General features: G+C 42.6%; 1 protein-coding gene across 1 annotated transcript; it reads right to left on the bottom strand.

Moving 5' to 3' along the window:
• Nucleotides 1–3,449: 3,449 nt before the first annotated feature.
• LOC147697967 (uncharacterized) lies at nt 3,450–4,878 on the bottom strand. The gene is made up of 2 exons (XM_086933378.1): nt 4,839–4,878; nt 3,450–4,477 (listed from the first exon to the last, which is right to left on the bottom strand). The coding sequence occupies exons 1-2, from the start codon at nt 4,876–4,878 to the stop codon at nt 3,558–3,560; spliced, it is 960 nt and encodes a 319-aa protein (XP_086789504.1). The 3' UTR covers nt 3,450–3,557.
• Nucleotides 4,879–23,857: the final 18,979 nt, after the last annotated feature.

Genomic DNA, 23,857 nt, shown 5'->3' with positions numbered 1-23,857 from the left:
TGTTACATATAACTGTGTAATATTTCTACACTTATGATTTAATTGTCTGATTTACAAATGCTATTTGCTATGAACTGAATAACAAAGAAATAAAAAGAAAGAAAAATGCAAAGTCTGATGATGATTTTGATACTGATATGTCTTTATAAACACAACGAATGCCCACGGGCATCTTGGCACTAGCGTCTGTGAGATAGAGTACCGAGGTAGCAATATCTTTGGAAAACTATAGAGGGAGAGAAAAGAGCTGAGATTTAAGATGTTTCTTGAAAATGGTCAAATTTGACTGACGTCTAATTGCCAGAGCAGCCGATACCAAAGTGTTCGGGTGGAGTGGACAATGCCCCGACCACCCCAAGATGCTTTACAAATTTTGGGGACAATAACTGTTTTAGAAACTGCAGATTGCCGACATCTTCTTGCAGTGTAGCATGAAAATGTCTTCTTTAAGTACTCGGGCCCTGTACAGCGGAAAGCTTCCACTATAGACAATGTTTTAAAGGCTATCTCTTTTTCACTGGGAGCCAATTAAGCTTCACTTGTGCACCAGTGACTGATTTGAACTTCAGAATTTTCTTGAAGAGTTGTGCTGCTGCATTTTCCAACCTCTGTATTTTGTTTGAGGAACCTTGCTGAATGCCCAAATAAAGGGCATTACAATAGTCTAGCCTTGACAAAACCAGGGTGATGATAACTGATTTCTGTATGTCAATGGGAATGAAAGGCAGGAACTCTTCAAGATTTTTAATAGGAAAAAAACAGGATGAGGTAAGTTGATTGATCTAATCAATGAGAGAAAGTTTGGAATCTAAGGTTACCCCAAGATTTCTAACTTTATAATCTGGCGTGAGGAGAAGATTCAAAGTCTGTGGCCACTGGAATTGTTTTCAAAATGAGGTGGCCTTACCAAAGAGCAGAACCTCTGTTTTCTCTGAGTCCAGCTTAAGACAATGACTGCTCATCCAGCTGACGACTGATAATATGCAGTTGTCAAAGCAATGCACCACCTCCCCAATTTTAATTGAGATCGACACCAAATTTTGTTGTTTACATTTATTTTTGATGAGCCAATAACTGATAATATAATCAACAAATGGGGGGGAGAGAGAACAAGGGGATGGATTCCTTCTCCCAGGTAATATTATTAAACAACAAGAATCCACCTAACTGGACATTGTGTTCTATACAGTGGTGGGGAGCACAGATGTGGGGAGCACAAAGTGCTTGTAAAATACCCCTCACAAACCAAAAGGAACCATGGTGTCATGCTTCATCATTGGGGTCTTCGCACCCCTCTACGGGATGCGGCGTGCTGTGACCTACGATTACGCAGGAGCACTATCTCGTGTGGACTATGGCCCACATGCATCGAAGTAGATTGCATTCGCAATCGGTGCGAATCGCACAATTCACCCGTTTGCGAATGCAATCTATCTTTTTGAGATGCATGATTGTTTTTGTGGCTTTTCGCATTTTAAGAAATCGCAAGTACATTTGCGATTTCTTAAATATCTCGCAATTAATGCGAATCGCATTTTTTTGCGAAATATTCCAATGCATCAAAATTCGCAGTTTGCAATTTTAAAGAAAATCGCAAATTGCATTTCCAAAAATAAGAAGAAGTCAGAGATGGTGTTAAATTTTCAAAGCCATTGGGAAACTTGTCTTCTGTAGGGAAACAGCTGTAGTGGGCCTTTAGGGAACTTGAAGAAGCCTTTCAAAATTCCTGATTTCTATTACAGTAATTAAAACAGACCTGATATGTAAAAATATGTCAAAGGCTGATGGTGTCTGACCTCACACATGCACACAATGGTGTATTAAAAAGAAGATGTAACAGGAGGGATGTCCTGAACAAAATCTCCCTTCCATACACAACACAATGTTGATTTTTGAAATGTTGGTCGGCAAAGTTGTACATATGTAATTATATATTTATGGTGCTTCTTCAAAAAACATTGTTTTTGGGAAATTGATGATGTTAACAGTTTAAAGGCAGTTGGGTGTGAAAATAAGAGAGTCATATATGTTTTGAATCTCTCATCCATCTCCACTGCCCTTTAGGGCAGAACACATATTACAAGTGCCTTGCTGATTGGCAGCTACAGTATATAAGGCAGGTGTCTTTCAAGTTCCCTCTTTTGTTGGGCTTCACAGAACTTCCAGGAGCATTGCACAATGGCAGCACTTTTCTTTTTGGCTCGCCGCCACAGATTGAGAGTAGCTGCAGGATGGAGGAGAAGGCAGATACAAGAGAGAATTTTTAGAGTACGCATAACCTTGCTTGGGCAAACTTATGATGAGATTTATGATAGGTTCCGGCTTACTGGTAATTTAATTTTAGATATAATTAATGATTTAGACCCTATTTTGCAAAGGGAGACTCGCAGGACAAAAGCAATACCTACTCATGTACAAATCCTGTGTTCTCTACACCTTCTAGCTTCTGGTTCTTTTCAGGGAGTAGTAGCCATTGCTGGCGGTGTCTCCCAGAGCTCCCTTTCTGGATTTTTTAATGCTTTTTTGGATGCTATGTTGCATAGAATAAGGACTTACATAAAGTTTCCTACTTCTCAACAGGATTTGTTGAAAACTAAAGTAGATTTTTATAATATGGCACAATTCCCACATGTAATAGGCTGTGTGGATGGGACACATGTACCTATTTGTCCGCCCTCAGAAAATGAGTATATATTCCGAAACAGGAAATGTTTCCACTCACTTAATATTCAAGTGATATGTAACTCAAAGACCATTATTACTGACATAGTGGCTAGCTACCCAACAGTGCCCATGATTCATACATCTTTAAGCACAGCGCAATACATGCAAGACTTCTTTCTGGACAGTTTGGAGATGGTTATTTGCTAGGTAAATATGGAAAATCAATTTCTATTCAATTAGTAAAATTCAGACACTTTCACTGCTTTAGTAATGTCATTTATATATCTATGTTTTTTGAAAGGTGACAGTGCCTATGGTGTCAGGTCTTACATTTTGACTCCATACCTCAACCCAGCAACTAGAAAGGAGCAACATTTCAAACAAGCTCACAAATCAATTCGCAATGTCATTGAGAGAACCTTTGGTGTTTTAAAATCAAGGTTCTGCATACTGCATAAGACTGGTGGAACTTTGCAGTATAATCCCAAAATTGGCTGTAAAATAGTTGCTGTATGCGCAATGCTACACAACATGGCAACAGAGAGAGGCATACATTTGGAAGAAGAAGATGTCTTACTGCCAAATGACAATCAACCACAGCAACCCCCAGCCAGACAACATGGACCAGAAGCAGCAGAAGGAAGGAGAAGAAGAGCTGAGATTACACTGAATTATTTTTGAGAAAGGTACAAGGCTTTATTTGTGTTTTTGCCATAATAATGTAAATGTCTTTCAACAAACATAAGATGATGTGCTTTCAAAATAGCTTTTTCAGCAATTAACTAAATCAAATAATGACATGTTTGAAAGGAAGAAATTCTTGTAAATATGAAACTTCTGGTAAATGCAACATTCTTCAAATAGTCATGCATGGGAAAAACATTGATATCATGTTACTCTTTACGCCCGCGCACACCTAAAGCCTTCCCAGCATTTTTATCTTTCTCCAAAACCATTAGGCACCCTTCTTTCAGATTTCTATTACTACGTCTTGTCCCAGCAATGGCACACTCAGGTGGGTCTACACTTTGAGGACCCACAACACTGTTAACATTAGAAAAAGTAATCCCTGGTGGGTCACTACTGTTTGAAGCATGTACTAATTTATTCCCTCTCACCATTCCCCTTGAAATTTCAACAAAAACATCATTTAATTTTTCCTTCATGACAACATTTTGTTTGCAAATTTTTGCTGCACAATTATAAATATGTGACAACTGTCTGTTCTGACCATGTAAGCTGGTCATTAGCCTCAGGTGCCTATTCAAACTTTCCTTATGTTGCATTTTCATTACAGTGCACATTGATTCTAATGACTTAGCAATCCTGTCCAGTTTCTCAGCAGTTGCCTCATGGCCATTTTTCAAAGCCTCAACCATCCTATTCATAGTGCTATGAATGCCACCTAGTTGTTTAGACATATGTGCTATTTTGCCTTTAATAATTCTAACATCTTTGCCTTGCAGGCGCTGTATCTTCAATATTTTGTCCTCAACAACACTGCCAGTGCTGGATCCCTCTTCAAATGTGGCCAAGTTTGATGTTCTAGAATGCCGTCTATAAAATTGACTTTGCCTCCTTCGCCTACTTGGCCTTGCATTGGTGACTGTTGGTGTTGGTTCAGGTCTTGTCACTGGATTAGTTTGACTGTTACCCTCCTCTGAATCACTTTGCAGTAACTGGCATACTCTTTGCCTTTCATTCACTGGCAGATTAGCAGTGGAAGTACTTGGATTATTACCCTCTTCATTTACATGGATTTCTAGGGTACTGAAATCCCGCAAATCTTGCTCAATTAATTCTTGAAGCAATTCTGTTTGAAAAAGTGCAAAGATATTTTTACTTTAGAAATTGCTTTGTAAATGTGAAAATAAAAAGAAAGTTACATTATGACTACTTGTTTCCTTGACATGGTTTCATTTACATTAAATTTACTCTGTGTCTTAGTCAAAGTTAAAAATATGACTTTTACCCTACTACATAATGATAAAAACTACATTTCCCAAGATGCATTGCTTAAAGCATGAATAGATTGCTACTCTGGAGCAGGCAACTTCAGATAATGTAATGTAATGAGAAAATGGTGTTTTGAAAAACACGTTTTCCCTATGTTCAGTTTGGCAAAGGCCACAAGTGTTAAGTTTACTTTTCTTACATCTTATATTAAGACTTACCTTCAGAAGGGGTAATGAGATCAGACGTGTCTATGTTCATGACACCCACAACTGCCTCAGTCAAAAGTGTCCCTTCCACAAGGTCTTTCAGAGGGGTTGTGGGTATGTCTTTGGGGGGACCACCTCCTGTTTTATTTGCAGATTTCACTCTTGACGCAATCTTCTCCTTTGCACGACTACGCAAGTCGTACCACCTTTTTTGTAAGTTGCTGATTTCACGGTGGGCAACACCAACAGCATTCACCTTGGTTTGTATGTTAAGCCAAATATTCGTTTTACAGCATCGGGCACCTTATGTGACAACTTGCCAAAAAGTTGATCATGCCTGTCAGTTACCTCTTCAATAAGGATTTCAAGTTCCTTCTCTGAAAACTTTATTTTCCTTTTTCTTGTGGGCCCTTCTTCTTCTTCTTGATTTTCCATCTCAAGTTCTCCTCAAAAGTGAAGCACACAGACTGCAGCAGCAACCTCTCAAAGCAGCCTCAAAGTCCAACTGCCAGAGCTACAGTCAAAACAGATCCCAGGTGCCTGTGATTGCCTTACTGGCTTCCTGGCAATCTGATTGATGCAATTCATCATGTGGTGTTTTTCGCAATTTGCGAATTCGCAATTAAGAATTCGCATTTTTGGTGCGATTCGCAAAAAAATGTGAATTTTTGCAAATCGCAAAAAAAAAGCGAAAATAATCATGAATAGCCAATTGTGATTCCTTATTTGCGATTCCTTAAAAATCGCAAATAAGAAATAGCAATTTCTAACATTGATGCATGTGGGCCTAAGTGTGGTGTGTGTGAGGGTTAGGTGTGATTATGTGGTGAGGTAATATTAGTGAGTGAGTGATTTAAAAAGGTACCTGGCTCGTAGGGTGAATCAGAACTAATTTAATGAGCCCCCGGGCTGGTACTATTAAAAAGGGTGCAGGTTGAGGTAGTTATGTGATATTAAGCACATCACCTCTCGGGTGCGTCGACATGTTCCGGGGCAAGACCCCTTCTTCAGGACAGGGTGCACCACACCCCACCTTACTCACGTTTTTCTAAGTAAAAAATGATTTTTACACAAAAGTGAAAATGTTGTGCTGTAATATGCCTACACAGTTCATCAAGTTTTTTTGCTAATATGCAATAAACTTGGTGTTTAATAGTACAATGCCTCATGAGCCTCTGGACGTTGGGAGAAAGTATGGGTCCACTGGCCCGGGTTACTGCACTGGTAACGTCCTTCTACACCCGAACGCGGCTCCGCTGCGAAATTAAATTAGTTCTGAAACATATGTAGACTGTCGGCCGGATCCATCCCACACCTTGTGCATTTGCCATCATTTAGCGCGCCCCAATGTGCAAATTTAGCACTAGTACTGCATAAGTTAAACATAGTCTTGTTATACTGTGTTTTAAGATTGGAGGATACTAGGAGCTTTTCAGCCAGAATAATAGAATCTTGTAAAATGTGCCCTCCCTGAGATAATCTGGCGTTCCAATTTAGATTCTGTGCCTCCAGAACATCAAGTTGTGTTTTGATGATAGTTTGATATAAGATACCAATCTTTCCCCACCCCCTAACTGTCTCTAACAGATTATTTTTTTGGGGCTAAGCATTCTACATCTACTTTTTTTATTAAATAGTCCAAGATCTGCAAATATTTTTTTTAAATCAGTTGTTGGTAAATCAAATTCAGAAATCAGCAAGGAATCAGACCGTATACCACGTTTATCCACTAAGTCTCCCACAGTGAGAATGCCCTTTTGTCTCCATCTAGCCATTGTGGTGTCCAAGATAATAGATGGTAATAATGCTGAATAAGAGGTAGGCGTATAATAATTTGTTCTGCCGATCTGCTGTTGCCTTGTTACCAGTAGCAATACCTTATGAACAGTATGAACCACAGTGAAGCGTTTTTTTTTGTAATAGTTTGGCTCTACATTTTGAAAATAGCCCCACTCAGATTCTGAGCACAGCAACATTTGAAATATATGGGGGAACTCAGCTGCCTTGACTTCTACTTCCCTAACCACTAAGTCTCCCAAGGTCAGAATACATTTTCGTCTCGATCTAGCTATTGTGGTGTCCAAGAAAACAGATGGTAATAATGCTGAAGAAGAGGTAGGCGTATATAAATGAATCCTGACCATCTGCAGGTGCCACAGAACCTGGAGCCATACCTTATGAACAGCATGACCCACCTTGAAGCAGGTTTTCTTGTAATAGCTGGAGTCTAGATTTTGAAAGAAGCCCCTCTCAGCTTCCGAGCCCAGCAGCATTTGAAAGATATGCGGGAACTCAGCTACATTGACTTCTCCTTCCCCAACCAGTAAGATTCCCATATGCGGAAGTAGGCATGCACAATATTAGAACAAGAAATTAGGTACTGCCCAGCCCCCTTGTGATCATGATAGATTCATAGATGTCATTGCTCTGCAAGGTTTACCTTGAGTCCACATAAAGTGACTGCATATTGATTGCAGTTTCTGGAGTTGCGACCTCATGAGTTCCAGGAGTACAGACCTAAAGTAATACAGGACCTTGGCAAAATATTCATCTTTAAGACATTGCCTCTTCACACCATTGAAAGATGCAGACCTTTTATTCTATCTAGTTCCCGTTTAATTTTCCGCACCATGGGGTACCATTTTATCCAGACATACATTAATACGGACCCCCAGGTATGTTAACTCTTCCGTAACCTTAGAATCAATAAATAGCGCTTGGTTTGTACACACTATTTGAGTCTTGGCTATATTTAATGTGTAGTCAGAGTTTTGCCCAATTAGAATTGCTAGCCATTCCATTTCTATCAGGGCCTTGGCTGGACTACTTTACATGGAGCTTGTTGAACATTAGCAGAGTCCAACAGAGTAACTACCCTGTTAATATGGTTTGACCGTGCCTCTTCCTGGAATAAAGCCATGTTGGCGGACAGAAACTAGGGTAGTAATCGCTCGGGAGAGTCCCGTAGCTAAGATTTTGGCATATATTTTCCTATCGCAATTTAAAAATGAAATGGTTCTATACGACACAGGTAGTGTGGGGATTTATCTTTTTTTTTAACTGATGGTATTAGCTACATTCCACGAGGCCGGGGCATCCCCCATTCCTGTGTTTCCTGAAACATAATAAGCATATCTGATTCCAGCTCCGATAAAAAAGTTCTATAGAATTCGAATGGGAGTTTATCAGGCCCGGCAGCCCTACCTGTTGCTAAAGACCAATAGCCTTCACAAGCTCTTCTGATGTTATTGGCTCCTCCAAAGATCTCCGATCATCCGAGCTCAACATCCTCCTGTATGGATCTTTGTAAAAAGAGTCAGTTCTCTCCCGACTATTTTGATCCTCCGTATACAATTCCTCATAGAAAGCCCTGAAGATCTCCAGGATTTCCGAGGGTGTTTCAGCTAATCTTCCAGCTGAATCTTCAATCGCAATGATTGTGTGTTTGACCTCCTTGCACCTAATTTACTTTTCCAGGCATCTGCCAGTTGCCTCCCCATACTCATAACATTCTCTTCTGTAAAGGCGATATTTGTGAGTTAATATTTAGTAAATGCAGCCATTAGAGAATCACACCCTGCCTTTTCATCCACATGTACCAAAGTGTACTGCACACGTACCACAGTATACTGCAGCACAATACATAACTGTTTTTTAAACCTATAACTTTAGCACTACTTACTCTATACACACATACTACCAAAAATTACCATTTACACATTATGTATATTTCTGCAACATTACATCTACATTAATTCACCCACTTTCACACTATGTATGTTTCAATTAATACACTCTATACCTCTCCACTCTATGCCACTCTATGCTACTCCACTCTACGCCACGCCACTCTATTCCACTCCACTCCATTCCACTCCACTCTACGGTACTCGACTCTACATCATTCCACTGTTCGCTGTTAGAATTTATGACAGTCCGTTCTATGACACTCCAGTCTATGCCACTCCACTGTATACCGCTCCACTCTACGCTACTCCACTGTACGATACTCCACTTTAGAACACTCCACTTTACGCTATTATACTCAGTACCACTCAACTGTTCACCACTTCAGTATACACCACTGCACTATACACTGATCCACTGTAAGCTACTTCACTCTATTACAGTGTAGACTCCTACACTGTACCTCACTCCACTCTTAGCCACTCCACTCTATGATATTCCACTCCATGCCACTTCACACTATCCAACGCCACTCTATGCCACAACACTAATTCTTCACTATTCTACTTTATACCACTTCACTGTATGCCACTTAAGTCTAAGCCACTGGAATGTACACTATTCCACAGTACACCACTCCACTCTATGCCACTTTACTGTGATTAACTCCATTATATGCCACTCCACTCAATGACAATCCACTGTACGCTATTACACTGTACACCACTTCACTGTACGCCTAGCCACTTTACACCACTACGCTGTATGCTAGTACACTCTTTGGGCCCGATGTAGGTCGGTCGGCAACGGCCGAAAATCGTTATTTTCGGCCGTTACCGACCGGTATACCTGAAATGGTATGTAGGGGCTCAATTTTACCGAATCGGTAATTTTACTGAATCGGTAAATTTACAGATTCTGTAAAATACCGAATCGGTATTTTTACCGATTCGGTAATTCTCCGATGTAGGTGGGACTCTTCAGAGTCCCAGGAGCCTTAACGAATCGGTATTTTACCATCAAATCCAATTTGATGGTAAAATACCGATTCAGGTGTGCATGCACATGTGTGCATGCACACCTATGCCATGTGACAGGCAGACCTGCCCTTAGGGCAGGTATGCCTGCCACATGGAATCCGTGCCTGTTTTGGGAGTGCCAGAGGGTGTCAAAGTGACACCCCTTGCACCCTTGTGTGAATCGGTATTTACTGATTCGGTAAATACCGATTCGGTAATGCCCATTCATTCCTATGGGCTTTGAAGCCCATAGGAATGAATGGGCATTACCGGTTCTGTATTTACAGAATCGGTAAATACCGATTGTTAAGGATTCGGTATTTCAACATCTGGATATACCTACATATCCATACTTTAGATTTACCGATTTTTAATTACCGAATCGGTAAAATTCGGTAATTAAAAATCGATAAATCTAATTTACCTACATCTGGCCCTATGTGAGCTCCATTATATAATACTCCACTCTATGCCACTCTAATCCATGTTGTTCTACTATCTGCAACCCTACTCTATGGTATCACACTTTATGCAAGTAAACTCAATGTTATTACACTCTAGACCACTGCCCTCTGCCCTCCTCCATTATATGCCACTCCACTCTACACCATGACACTCAACACCATTCCAATGTACGACACTCTACAATGCACCACTCCACAGTACGCTATTACCCTGTATGTCGCTGCAGTCTAACCCACTACACTCTAGCCAGTTCCGCACTACAACACTCCGCTCTATGGTATTCTACTCTACAACAATCCACTCCATGCTACTTCACTGTTTGCCACTACACTCAATGTTATTACACTGTACGCAACTACACTCTACTTCACTCTACTCAATGCCTCTCCACTGTCTGTAAACTACTCCACTGTATGCCACTCCAGTGTATGTTATTCCACTCCACTGTATACTATTCAACTGTACGCCATTACATAGTACCTCCCTCAACTTTATACCAGTCGACTCTACACCGCTCCACTCTATGCCATTGTCCTTTATGGTATTCCAATCTATGCTAGTCCATGTATCATACTGTACTCTATGCCACTGTAGTGTACACAACTCAGCTCTACGGCACCCCACTTCACTGTATGACACTCTCAAACAGTTAGGGTTTAACCCTGAGCAGCAGCCATTTTGGTATGGGCACAATCTCACCCACCCTCTTACCAAATTGCTGCTAAAGAACTGGATATTCATCCCTTGATCTATTTCATAATCTATAGGAACTATCTTCTAACAGAGGCACACGCTCCAAGACCGAAGCGCCCTAAATCAATTGAAATGCCGACGGAGGACTCTTATAACGATACGGGACTCTGCCCCACTACCAAAGAATGTTGACCTCCCCCAGTGACTAACAATGACTGACAGCGCCTTATACTCCAAAAGTTTGGCACTGAATTTGGACATTGATATACTGATCGGAAACAAGATCAATTTTTACTCCGCCCTTTTATTTTGTTTTGTTTAACTGCCACTTAGCCTCCTTTCCCTACAGGCGTGATTCCTGTGTTCTACATTAACTCGGTCAGTTCTCCCGGCCCCTACCCACTGGTAGCGTTGTTTCTCTCCTGCCTATGTATCGCTCTCTGGAGTTTCTTTACTCTAACCACTTACTCCCCCGCCCTAGTGTGAGCAAATATGACACCCTCCCCCTCCCCCATTACACTGGATGCACCTTTCACTAGACAGGGTCCTAATTCTTGGTCCATCCTCTAACACCCCACCCTTTCCAAAAATGCAAAGAAAAACTTCAAACATAAACAACTAATTCTTCACCAAGAAACACTATTTGTTGATAACTATCACAGTCTCACCTCCATGATTAAAACAAACTACATTTTCTACTCCAAGCGCCCCTCTAAATGGAAAAGCACCTTCTTCCACCACCTTCCTATCACGAAGTCGTGCAAAATTCCATATGGCTTGAAACTATCTACCTCACCACCCTACCTTTCTTGGCGAAATAGACATCTCCATTTTTAAATCAGGAAACATCCTCATACAAGCCTCGGAAAAATATCTCACCATCTTTGAACACCATTTCAGTAGCTTATCCCACTTACTTTCATCCCCATCCTCTGACCCTCCATCCTCACAATCTCAATCTGACCCTATACCTCCTCTATCACCTTCTCTCCCCCTCTCACCTACGGACCAGGACAATGACATGAACATCTCCCAAACACAGACTCCCTAGTTCTCCCCCGCCTCAACTACCCCCCCTCCCAATGATCCACCTACGACCCTTACATTCACCCGCGCCCTCTCTCTGCTGCTGATGGCTCCTAAATATCACAGCCGTTCCCCACTTCCATCCTCCTCCCAAACACACAATAACCTAACACCTCTCCTAACATCTTCTCCAACCACTCACCTTATAAATGTAGAAAACTCCATCGAAATCTCCCTAGGACCGATTACTAATCTTACCCCTCCCTTAACAACTGTCCCTCACAATGACTCACCAACTGCCCACTTAACCACCCTTTCACTCTCACCCACGCTTGAGGCCCCAACACCTCTCAGCCGTCCCCCATACAATCCTCTACCCCCCTGCCCCTTCTACCGGACCACCCTCCGACTCTTCCTCCTGCTCTAACTCCTTCCTACCCAACGGCCATCCCCTTCCTAACCAGGAATACCACCCCCCTCACTCACTTCAAGCTACCTTTCCTGCCCCTGACTCTCCTCATTCACCAGTGACTACCTCACCTCACCTCTCTTCCCTCCACTTCTAAATTGAAGCCCCCTATTCCCCCCCCTCCCGGCCTCCCCCTCCCACTCCCCAGACCCCTTGTCTCAACTAACTCTGAACTACCTCCTAGTACTCTTGAATTCCCTCCCTCCCCCTTCTCCCTCATTCCCCAGACGGTACTTAACATAGAACTCATTCTCGCAAACATGTCGTTGGAATTCACCTCTCTCAGAAAAGACGTCAATTTCCTATCCTCACTCAACCGCCCCAATCCCGCTAGTTCCCTATGCACGGATCAAAGCAACGCCTCAGTCACCCAGCTACAGGATATATCCCACCTCGTTAACGATACTCTTAGAACCCTACAGGCCCCTAACCCCTTCCTGCCTCTAACTTCCCTGACTCATTTAATGCTTATTCCCCATGCTCTTTAAAGACTGACCCTTTGATACCACAAGCTCCTATCCCTGTGATTCTTGGGACTAACAGAATTCCATCTTCTCCGACCTCTCCTAGACTTTCCCCGCAACTTACCTAAATACGACCCTGTCCCACCCCTGCAACCAACCCAATACCCCTGTCTTGCATGCTGGTAAACTGCCGATCGGCGGTCCAACACGCTATTGAAATCTTAGAAACCATACTTAGCGAATCCATTGACATTGCCTTTCTTACCGAAACTTGGATGAAAGATCACTTCTCTTCCATTCTTGACATACTCTCCCCCACTGGCTACTCCATCCTCCGAAAATATAGGCCTATTAAAACTGGTGGCGGGCTAGCTATAATCTATAAAAATGAACTCCAACTCTCCCCTGTGCACACCCTCGATCCTTCTACTATCTCAGAGCTGAACTTAAAATACATGGCTCCCCCCCAATTGGATTACATAACATCTATCACCTGCCCGATGACCCTCTTCCTTTTGTGGAAGAATTATCTGACCTTCTCACACAATCCTCACTTTCCAACTCCAAAAACCTCTTCCTCTGGGATTTTAACCTCCATTGGATCAAAAAAGAAGATCCTATGGTTAACCTCTTTGCTGATCTACTAGACATCAATAACTTAAAACAACTGTGCCACTCCCCCACTCACTCTAAAGGAGCCACTCTTGACGCCATCATAACTAACAATGAGTTAGCCTCGCTTTCCTCCATAGTTCCCACTGACTGGTCTGACCACCACCTCATCCTTTTCAAGATCTCGAACACTGTTCCTCCTCCCCCACCCAAATCCATCAAACAGATGAAACTTACCAGAAATCTTCACCTTATTCCTCCGGGCGAACTGGAGGCCAAAGTCAAAGCTCAACTTCAACTTTCCCCTCCCTCTCAAAATGGCAATGACCTCACTGTACACTTTAATAAATCCATTATTGAGGTCCTTGATCAAATCGCAACGACTGAAAAGCTCCACCAATTCCTGGTTTAACCCAGATCTCAACAATTAGCATCGCAATCTCAGATCTACTGAACGTATTTGGAGGCAAAATCCCTCCCCCTTTAACCTCTCTCTCCCCAGATCCGCCAGATCCAACTATAAAAAACACATCCTCAATGCTAAGACATCATTCTTCCGCTCACAACTTGATCGGGCCAAAAACAGACCTAAGGAACTCTTTACCATTGTGAAAAACCAAACCTCCTCTGCTCCCCAAAAGGTAATCACCTCCACTGAGATATGTGAGGAAATCGCCAACTACTTCCTAGAAAAAATCTCCAAAATAGATCAGTCCTTCACCCTAACTCCCCTCCTTAACCCACCCCCCCATTAGACACTTCCTCTAACTCTCCTACACCCGCTACGCCCCCTCTTGAACCCTTATCACTCCCTCTCATTGTCCCGATTCTCAAACCCGGCCACATCACTCTGGATCTAAAAAGCAATGCTTCTTGGCATGACTCTCACCCTGTCACAGAACTGAATGTCCTTAACGTCATTTCTAAACTGAAACTATCTTCACACACTAATGACCCACTCCCTTCCAACCTCGTCCAAGACCTTAAACATATCATTACCCCCTACTGGACATCCATCATCAACTCCTCCTTCACCTCTGGTTGTGTCCCTGCTTCCCTCCAATTAGGTCAAATCACTCCCATCCTTAAAACTCCTGCGGGTGATCCTAATGACCTAAATAACCTTCGTTTAATCTCTAACCTGCCTATTCTCTCAAAAACCCTTGAAAAATGCTCCCAGTTACAACTAGATAAGCACATTGATTCATTCAGTCTCTTAGATTCGTTCCAATCTGGCTTCAGAAATGGCTGTAGTGCAGAAACAGCAATGCTAAACATAATGGATGATATCCAACACGCCCTCAACAATGGTGATTCCTCCCTACTCATTCTCCTTGATCTCTCTGCTGCCTTCGATATTGTAAATAACTCTACCCTACTTAACACACTTAAAGATCGTTTTGGCTTAAACGGCACTGTCCTTAAATGGTTCACCTCCTTCTTCCAACACAGAACCCAGCAAATTAAAATCCTTAAATGCCTTTCTTAACCGCTACCCATCTCCCTAGGGGTCCCCAAGGTCCATCCTCTCCCACTCCCTATTTAACCTCTTCATGGAACCCCTCACCCTCATCCTTAACACAAGCAGGAATCAACTACCACCCATACGCTGATGACACCCAACTTTACTATAAAATCCAATCCCGCTCTGATGCCCTTCACCTCAATGAACCTTGAGTAAAATTCAATCCTGGTTCCACTGCAACCACCTCAAGCTCAACCCAAAAAAGACCGAAATCATTCTTTTCTCCCCTAAGAACAAATCTCTCCCCATTCCATCCTGGATCTCTGACCTCACTGCACTCAACTGCTCCCTCACCATATCCAACTCTGTCAAATCACTTGGCTTTAACCTCGACCTGAAGCTTTCTCTTATCCCCCAAATTAACAAACTCAGCCAAAAGCGCTCTTTACATACTCCAGTACTTAAAGAAAATAAATCCATTCATTCCTACTGATGACTTCAAATTAGTCGTCCAATCTCTGGTTCTGTCAAAAATTGATTATGGGAATGCCATCCTCACTGGAACTCCTAAAATACACCTGGCCCCAAATCGGTTCTTAACCTAGCCACTAGGCTCATTAACGACCTCAAACGGTTTGACCATATCTCCCCCGTCCTTAAAGCCCTCAATTGGCTGCACATTGAAGGAAGAACCGCATACAAGACAGCGTGCATCACGCACAAAGCTCTGCATCAAAGCTCCCCACAGTACCTCACAGACAAACTCCACATAGCCGGCAGCTTTAGATCACTGAGGAGCTCCAACACCCTCACTCTTATACCTCCGCTATTTAACAAGAAAACCACACAATCTCGCTCCTTCTCCGGAAACGCTCCTTACATCTGGAACACCCTCCTCAAAGATCTTTGTTGCAACTTCTTTCAATTTTTGTACCTGTGCAACTTGACGATGAGAATCACAATGCTGGTTTGACTTTCCTATTTGGGATTCTTTTTTATCCTACCTCTAATCCTGTCTATGTATAGCTATATGATGTTTGCCTTAAGTATTCCCCTCCCTCTCCCCCCACTCCCACACCCTGCTCCCTCCTTTGTTTATTTTGACTGTGCAATATATTTATTAAGCTGTATACCGGTTAGATTGTGTTTTGCGAACAACCTCATTGTTAGATTCCACATATTGCAGTGTCTACTCCTGTAAAGCTCTTTGATACCCCCGGGTCCAGCTAGTGCTATATAAAACATGTTAAATAAATAAATAAAAATAAATATGCTAGTACTCCCCACGCTATTTCACTTAGGCCAGTCCACTAAATTACACTGCACTCTACACCAGTGTAGTGTACACCTTTCCACTGCACACTCTTCCACTGTATGCCACTCCAGTCTATGCCACTCTACTGTACTTACCTACACTGTACAGTAATCTACTCCCGGTGATTCTACTGTACAGATATCCACTGTATGGCACTCCACTTGATGCTATTACACTCTATGCCTCTCCAAATCTACCCCACTGCACTCCACTCCACTGTACTATACACTATTCCTTTGTATATCACTGCTCTCCATGCCACTCCATTCTACACCATTTTACTCGACTCCAGCTACTCTACGCCACTCCACTCTATGCCACTCCAGTCTATGCCACTCCACTCTACAAGACTCCACTCTGCGCTATTTCACTGTATGCAAATACACTCTTGCCACATTCTATGCTATTCCACTCTACACTGCTTTACTCTGCGCCACTCCACTGTTTGCCACTCCATTTTATGGCAGTCCACTAAACACCACTCCACTTGTATTATACACTGGGTCACTCCACTCTGAGCCACGCCACTTTATGCCACTCCACTATAAACTATTCCACTCTATGTCACTCCACTCTACACCACTCCATTGCATGCCATTGTGCTCTCACAAACTCCACTCTACAGCACTCCACTCTTCGCCAATCCACAATATACTGTTCTTCTGTATGGCTCTCCACTCTACATCACTACCCTCAAGAACACTCCACTGTTTGCTACTCCAATCTATGCCACTCCACTCTACAACAGTCCACTCTATGGCATTTCATTATATGCTATTCCACTGTTCACAAATATACTATACGCCATTCGACTCTATGCTATTTGACTCTATGCCACTCCACTCTATCCCACACTATTGTACGTCACTCCACTGCATGCTATTCTCTACACAACTCCACAGTATCCCGCTTTAATCTACACCACTCTACTGTACATCACTGTAGTTTATGCCACTTCCCTGTACTCTATTCCAATCAATGCCACTCCAGTCTACACCAGTCTAGTGTACATCTCTCTACTGTATGCCACTGTACTCTGCGTTACTCCATTGTAAGCGATTTCAATGTTTGCTAGTCTACTATATGCTAGTCCACTATATGCAACTTCACTATACAACACTCCCCTGTATGACACTCCACTGTACGCATGTTTTATTCCACAGCACTCCACTCTATCAATCAATCAATCATTCAATCAATCAATCAATCTGTATTTGTGGAACACAACTAATCTCATTAGAGGGAACCCAGAAGCTATGATTCTGCCACAATCACTTGAAGAGCCAGGTCTTCAGTCCCTCTCTGAATCCCCTGAGGGAGGATGCTGTTCGGAGGTGGTGGGGAAGGCTGTTCCAGAAATTGGCGGTGAGGTAGGAGCGAAGGGTGTCGGCAATGGTGAGGGGTGTTTAGCGTAGGTGTCAGGAGGGTTGGTGATAGTTGAGGTGATGGTTGGTCATGGTTGGCCTCGTAGGCATGTGACAGTATCTTGAATTAAGTATTAAGAAAAAGTGGGAAAACAGGTACACACTTGGAGGCTTGGGCAATTCAAGTATTAGCAGGTAAGTGTGCATACAAGGCTTTTGTTAAACCACATATTCACGTTAATGTTTGCATTCAATGTTGACAAGCTCTATCAAGTAGCTTACCGTTCAATTGATTCGGATTCAATTTTGCTTATTTCCATGTGTACAAATCTACCGAAGAATTTTTAAAACAGGTATATGTATTCAAAAGATAGATTCATATTGGCAAAAAAATGCAAAAGGTACAAAAAGATAGGAGAATTTCCATAAAACGAACACAATGTACCCAGAAGTTACAATATTTTGATGTTACAAACACCTCATTGTTGCACTCCACTCGATGCTTTATTAATGGATAGTTTTATTTTGGTTTGAAGTTAAAGAATAAATAAAGTTAGATTAGGTTATCCTTTGGACACTTCACCCTTAGGGCCATGAAGTTTGCAAAAACCCTAACATGTTCTCTCATCTTAAATCTTTGTTAAAAGCGTCTCAGTCGCTCTCAGACACTTGAATAGAAATTGGTTTCCTGAAACGGTATCAGTACTAGAGCGTGGATTGCTTATATATTACTATCAAATACACCTAAAAATGTAGGACCTTAACTCCACATTATAGGAACACTTTCTGTTGATCTTTCAGTAGAATACCCATAATCCATACAAATTAATCTACGAAGGAAGGAAACACATTTGAAACACGAAAAGAGTAAATAACTGAGGTATCTGATTTTTTAAATTGTTTTTTTATAACATAACATAACATGAGTATTTGTAAAGCGCACGTTCACCACTACGGGCCTCTTGGCGCTGAAATAACAGATGTTTGTTGTAAAGTGTTTGTTTTTCTTCCGAGCTGACTACGCACAGATGGGAAGTTTAACTCAAATCCACAAAATCCCCATAATTCATGCGGCTCCGACTCTTACCAAGGGGGATCAAACTCTGATTTGGGAGAGCCCCCCCTTAGGTGAACCTACACCTTACCAATTAACGGTGGTCTGTAATAAAGCCAAGACAGCTCGCTCAAGGCTTCGAAATTCGCCAAGCGCCTTGTAGATGGAAAGGATCAGTTTAATTGGCGGGCTTTTGTAGGAAAAAAATACATATTTTCATGCAAGGCTTCAAAACCCAGTTCATTCATTGCGCAGTTAGGAATTCTCAGAACGGAGCGCGCAGGGTATTAGCTAAATCTGTAAGCCTAACACTTTGATCCCGCTGTAGCTAAGGTTTCAAAAAAATATAACCTTCCGCTACAATAAAAAGGGCAGGCGGGAATCATTACACTTTCCGGATTTGAAAGTTTTGTGCAGTTGCTATTTAACATAACGTGCTATATATGAGTATCTGCGTGTACCCCAGGAAAAGTAATTAACCTCTGAATGTTGTGGAGCTTCATTAAAATGCGCGAGCTGAGTGTCTCAGGCAGGATCCTGAAGAAAGTGTTCTCTGAGCCAGCGTAACAAGCAAGGCTACTTTGAGATAATTTGTATTGCTACACTCCAGCCTCGTGACCAATGTTATTAAACAACAAAATGAGAAATTAAATATGTATAAGATTCATTATGTCGAACACAGCTCGGGAAAACACACTGTAGCGTGCCATTGCCCTAAGCTCTCCTGGAGGGCACGGCCAAGATAAATACATTCTGTAATGAAAACCAGGAGGCCCACACTTTCTGAAGAGGTGGTGATAGTGATAATTTTCAATAGTTTTAATGCCATTTTACAGGATGGATAACTGAAGTCATGTGCTTTTGTGGCAGAATGCTCGAAAGCATTTTGGCCCACATGCATCATTGTGTCATTTTGCATTTCTTAATTTGCGAAAAATAAGGAATCGCAAATTAAGAAGTGCAAAATGCTATGCATCATTTTTTTCGGTATTTCTTTGTGATTCGGTAAAAATCGCAATTTTTACCGAATCCCAAAGAAATACCGAATTCTTAAGTTAATTTTCGCAATTCCCATTGATTCCTATGGGCCAAAAGGCCCATAGGAGTCAATGCAAATTGCGAGTGGCACTTAGAAAATTTCATGGGTGCAGGGGGGGGTCCAAAGGACCCCCCATGCACCCCTGAAATGTATTTTTCGCATCATGTTGCACACACACATGTCCTAAGGACATGTGTGTCCGTAACATGAATGTTGAAAAAAAAGCATTTTCAACATTTTAAACACTTTTTCCAAATTTACAGAGTGGTTCAACCACTCGGTAAATTTGGCACCCTATTTGCGAATTTTCACTTTTTAAAATAATGATGCATTGCTTTTAAGAAATCGCACATCTGCGACTTCTTAAAAGCACCCGCAATTTTAGAATTCGCAAACATGTTACGAATTCTAAAATTGCTTCATGCATCCCAAAAAGCACTTTTGCATTCGCAAACGGCCGATTTTAAGGAATCGCACCGTTTGCGAATGAAAAAGTGCTTGATGCATGTGGGCCATTGTTTGTTACAAACCTGGATACATGTCACAATTTATTTTAAATAACTTTGAAGTTGCCTTACACTTTTTTCTGCTTATTTTTTTCTCTGTTCAGTTGTTGACTTAGTGGCATTTTAGTGCGGGGGCAATGAGGAACACCCCTGCCAACAAGAGAGCAGGCAGAGAACAGTGAATGTGCTCCCACCCTCACTCAGGGTGGGTGATTGTTGGGGAGCAGGTGGGGCCATGCGCTTCCCCAGTCATAAAAAGCTGTGGGCGCCCCACATGGGAACAGGGCTCTCAGCGAAAAAACTAAAATCATAAAAACTGCAAGGCAGCACAGAAGAGGTCCAACACGCTGCCATACAACAAAAAAATAGGGTACGGGTGCCCTGGTTAGGACCTTGGCATCCAAATAATAAAAAAAACAAGAGGAAACAACACTGGAGTGGGCTCCCTGCGCTGCCAGAAAATTAAAAGAAAAGTAAACAAGCATTTGCAATGCAATAGGTCTCGCATTTACGAGAGTTTGAGCTATTCACATTGCAAATAACAATGCCTTTTATTTTTCTCTTTGTTTTTAAAACATAAATAAAATGCATTGTCATTTACAATGCCAATAGCTTAAAATTGCGTAAATGCAAGACCTATTGCATTGCACATGCTTGTTTTTAAATTTTCTTTGTAAGACTCAAGATCAGTTGTAAGGTTTAGATCACTTCTAATTGCAGTGCTACTTAAGGAGGCTGTCAGTAGCGATAGGCAGTTTATTACTTGTGTCTGATTGCAGATATTAATGCCTATAATTTGTGTGTACATGTCAGCTTCTTTAAATTTACCCTGGTTTGCATTACAGTTCTGCTTCTCGCAGGTATCCATTTCTGTGTCTGTTAGTCGTGGGATTAGTGTTTGTAGTGTTGGTCTGTTATGGGGTCTTTTTGTTTATCACTTCTATTGCCCTAAGGCTGATTCAGAGCAAGGATGATCAACAGAACTGGGATATATGCCATCAACCTTGTGGTTGGGCGTGGCAGAACCATGACGGGTCTCTTTTTGAGCAGAGGTCAGGGATCGCCCCTTTTGTTATGGATGCAGGTAGTTTAATCTGTGTGATTTTGGTGGAATGAAATTCACACCTGAGCGCTGTGTAAATCAAACATGCAGCCAATAATTGTAAATGCCCTGTGTGTGCCCAAAAATAAACTAGGCCTGTCCTGTTGTGGGCTCGGTTTGAGTTGGACGCAATCCAGACTGTGTGCCTCCTCTAAAGGGGGAGGGGACACTAAGTGAGCTGCTTCTCTGATACTCACTCAGTCTCCGACTTTCGTCCCTTCTCCGTCCGTCTCTCTCCTTATTCCTTCTTTCTGCTTTTCACACTTGCTCTCTCTTACCAATGTAACTTTTTTAGGGTCGACATCGCATCCTTTCCCTCCGCCCTTTTGACTAGAGTACTTCTTCAGGAAGGATTCTGGAGTGTTTTACAAAGTTTTCACAAGTGGTGCGCAGTTTTGGGGGTGACTTACCGCCTGAGGGGGGATGGGGAGGGTGGCAGTCTGAGGAACAGTGTTGCCATGCACCACGTCTGTCTGGAGAGTGTAAGAAATGGCACACTCTGGAGATGAGGACTCGTGTACAGCATTCATCAGAGACCCCCACCTGTCCTAATTTTCGAACGGCAGTCCCATATGGGAAGGAGGGTGCACAATTTCACTCCCCCATTTCATAATATGAAGCTATTTACTTTACTTTGCATTTTCAGCACTAGAGTCTCTTTAAAGATGAACGAAAACATATACAAGTTTAAAAGTAAAAATATTGCTATTGCTATGCTTTAAATGGGCAGGCACTGTCAGCTACTCAGTGCCTGCACTTCTTAATTTGAAAAAGAGTGTACTAGCACTTCTTAGCTCTGGAGAAATACATGTAATGTTAGAGAGAACACCAACACTTCTCAGTACCAGAGGGGTGCTCTCGGACAGTGACTGCATGGACTTCTATAGTTCAATTTACAGTACTGGTAATATGACTAGAGGTACATAGCTGCCAAGGTTTCCGATTGCAATGTGTGACATTTTCAGAAATTCAGTGTAATTATGAGTGACATTCAATGACTATGAGTGACACTTTCTCGCAAGCAAAAATCAAGCAGTGAACATGAAGGAAACAAACATCAGAAATGAGACCCATTTGTGCAACCAGAAACTGTAAAGATCTTAAACCGCTGCACTAGTGCAGCTGAGAAATACCATCAGTAACTGGCTCTGTGTGAGACTGCGATTGCACCAAGCAGCGCACCTTCCTGCCCCACCCACTGCTTTAATGGTCTCAAAAAGATAGAATATATGTTAGTGGAGAGCTGTAAAGCTCTGCAGACCAATGGTTTGTCAAATTTCCATGTTTTCCAAATTAGACTAAAAAGTTCCCAGATGCAGTTTAGCTTGCAACACAGCGCTATAAAAAGTTATCAAATAAAATAAATACAGTCAACAAAAGGGTATCAAAATCTTGTTGGGAAATATTAATTCCAAATAAAACATTAATATGAGACAGGGCAATATATGAAGTTTAGGCAAAAAGCAACTGGTAGCGCTGTGCGTTTATGCTCCTTACGCCCGATCCCTTTCCTAGATACAGACAGCCCCTTCAAGAGAAGACAGAATACGCCCACAGCACCTAGAAGAAGCGGAGGATTTAAAACTAACAATAATAACAGACAGACAATAAGTAACATACACAAACGGTTTACGGTGCAGTCAGGAAACTGCAGGGAATAAACATGCCTTGCATGGGCACGCTCCCGCTTCAGCTTAAGTCAGTGCTCCCAGGCCATACACAGCTCTAGATTGCTCATTAAGTGGTTATGCCTATTTCTTGGTGAATTTCCAACCAGCACTTCCGGATATCCCCTCGGCCCCACAGACCTATATAGTGCCCCATTGTGTCTGAGGTTGCTGGCCCGGGCGGCACTGCAAGCAGGAAGCGGGCAATCAGGCTATGGTGGAGTTAGTGTTAGGGTTACGCACCCCAGGAAAGCGGCGAGTCCCTGACGTGAAGTCTTGCTCGTGCTCCTGCTCCTTCCTCATCTTTAATGGCGGATGCCGCTTCTATTGGCTCACCCCACTCCCGCCGCTATTCTCCAGGCTCCCCCGAGCCTCCTCTGAGTGCAGCCCTTCCTGGGCCACCCCTGATGGCATAAAGCTGACTGTTTTTACCACTCGTAGCTCACCGGAGGAGCATGGCGGGCGCGTTGTAGTTAGTATAATAATATTATAACTTACTTGAAGTGGTCAACTTTAGAAAGGTTTCCCGGTCCGTCTGGAGGCCGCGGGACGCACAGAGACCCCCTGCTGTGGCCGCACAGCTCAGCTGCAGCACTGACTGCTCTGGAGCACCATGCACTCTGCCGGACGGGACAGCATCAGTCTTCTCCGACCCTTTGGCTGCTGTGAGTCGTCCCAACTTGGCCGCAGTTTAGTTTGCGCCGCTTGCACCATCCGCAATCATTAATGTATCTTCTTGCGGTGCGGCGGGCGCCGGCGGCGAGTGAGGGAGTCATGGGGGGTAGTATACAAAGGGGGGGGACAATTGTGGACAATATTTATCGGGGTCCAATGTACGTGTCCAGTGAGCAATATACAACAATTGTACAAAGTTCCCCAGGGGAGAAAAGCAGCCACTCTCAAGAGTGTATAACAGGGAATCAAGTAAACCCTTTACGGAATAAGGATGCCTCACACAGTTAGAAGGTTGGACAACAATAGCCGTCCGTCCAAGTAACCGTATCGTGTCATCATTGGCCTCCTGCTCCAACGACAAGCTGGCGGTGCAATGCCTGCCGGGTAACACGTAGTGTTACTCTTTTGG

The sequence above is a fragment of the Lissotriton vulgaris genome, chromosome 8 (assembly GCF_964263255.1).
Source record: "Lissotriton vulgaris chromosome 8, aLisVul1.2, whole genome shotgun sequence".
NCBI lineage: Eukaryota > Metazoa > Chordata > Amphibia > Caudata > Salamandridae > Lissotriton > Lissotriton vulgaris.
Note: the sequence above shows the minus strand (reverse complement) of the source record. Positions and strands in the feature narration are given on the sequence as shown.

Coding starts and splice junctions, on each gene's coding strand:
- LOC147697967 (XM_086933378.1), bottom strand. CDS start 4,878: ATGAACATAGACACGTCTGATCTCATTACCCCTTCTGAAG. Junction 4,478..4,838: donor TCTCATTACCCCTTCTGAAG/GTAAGTCTTAAT, acceptor TTTTTCAAACAG/AATTGCTTCAAGAATTAATT.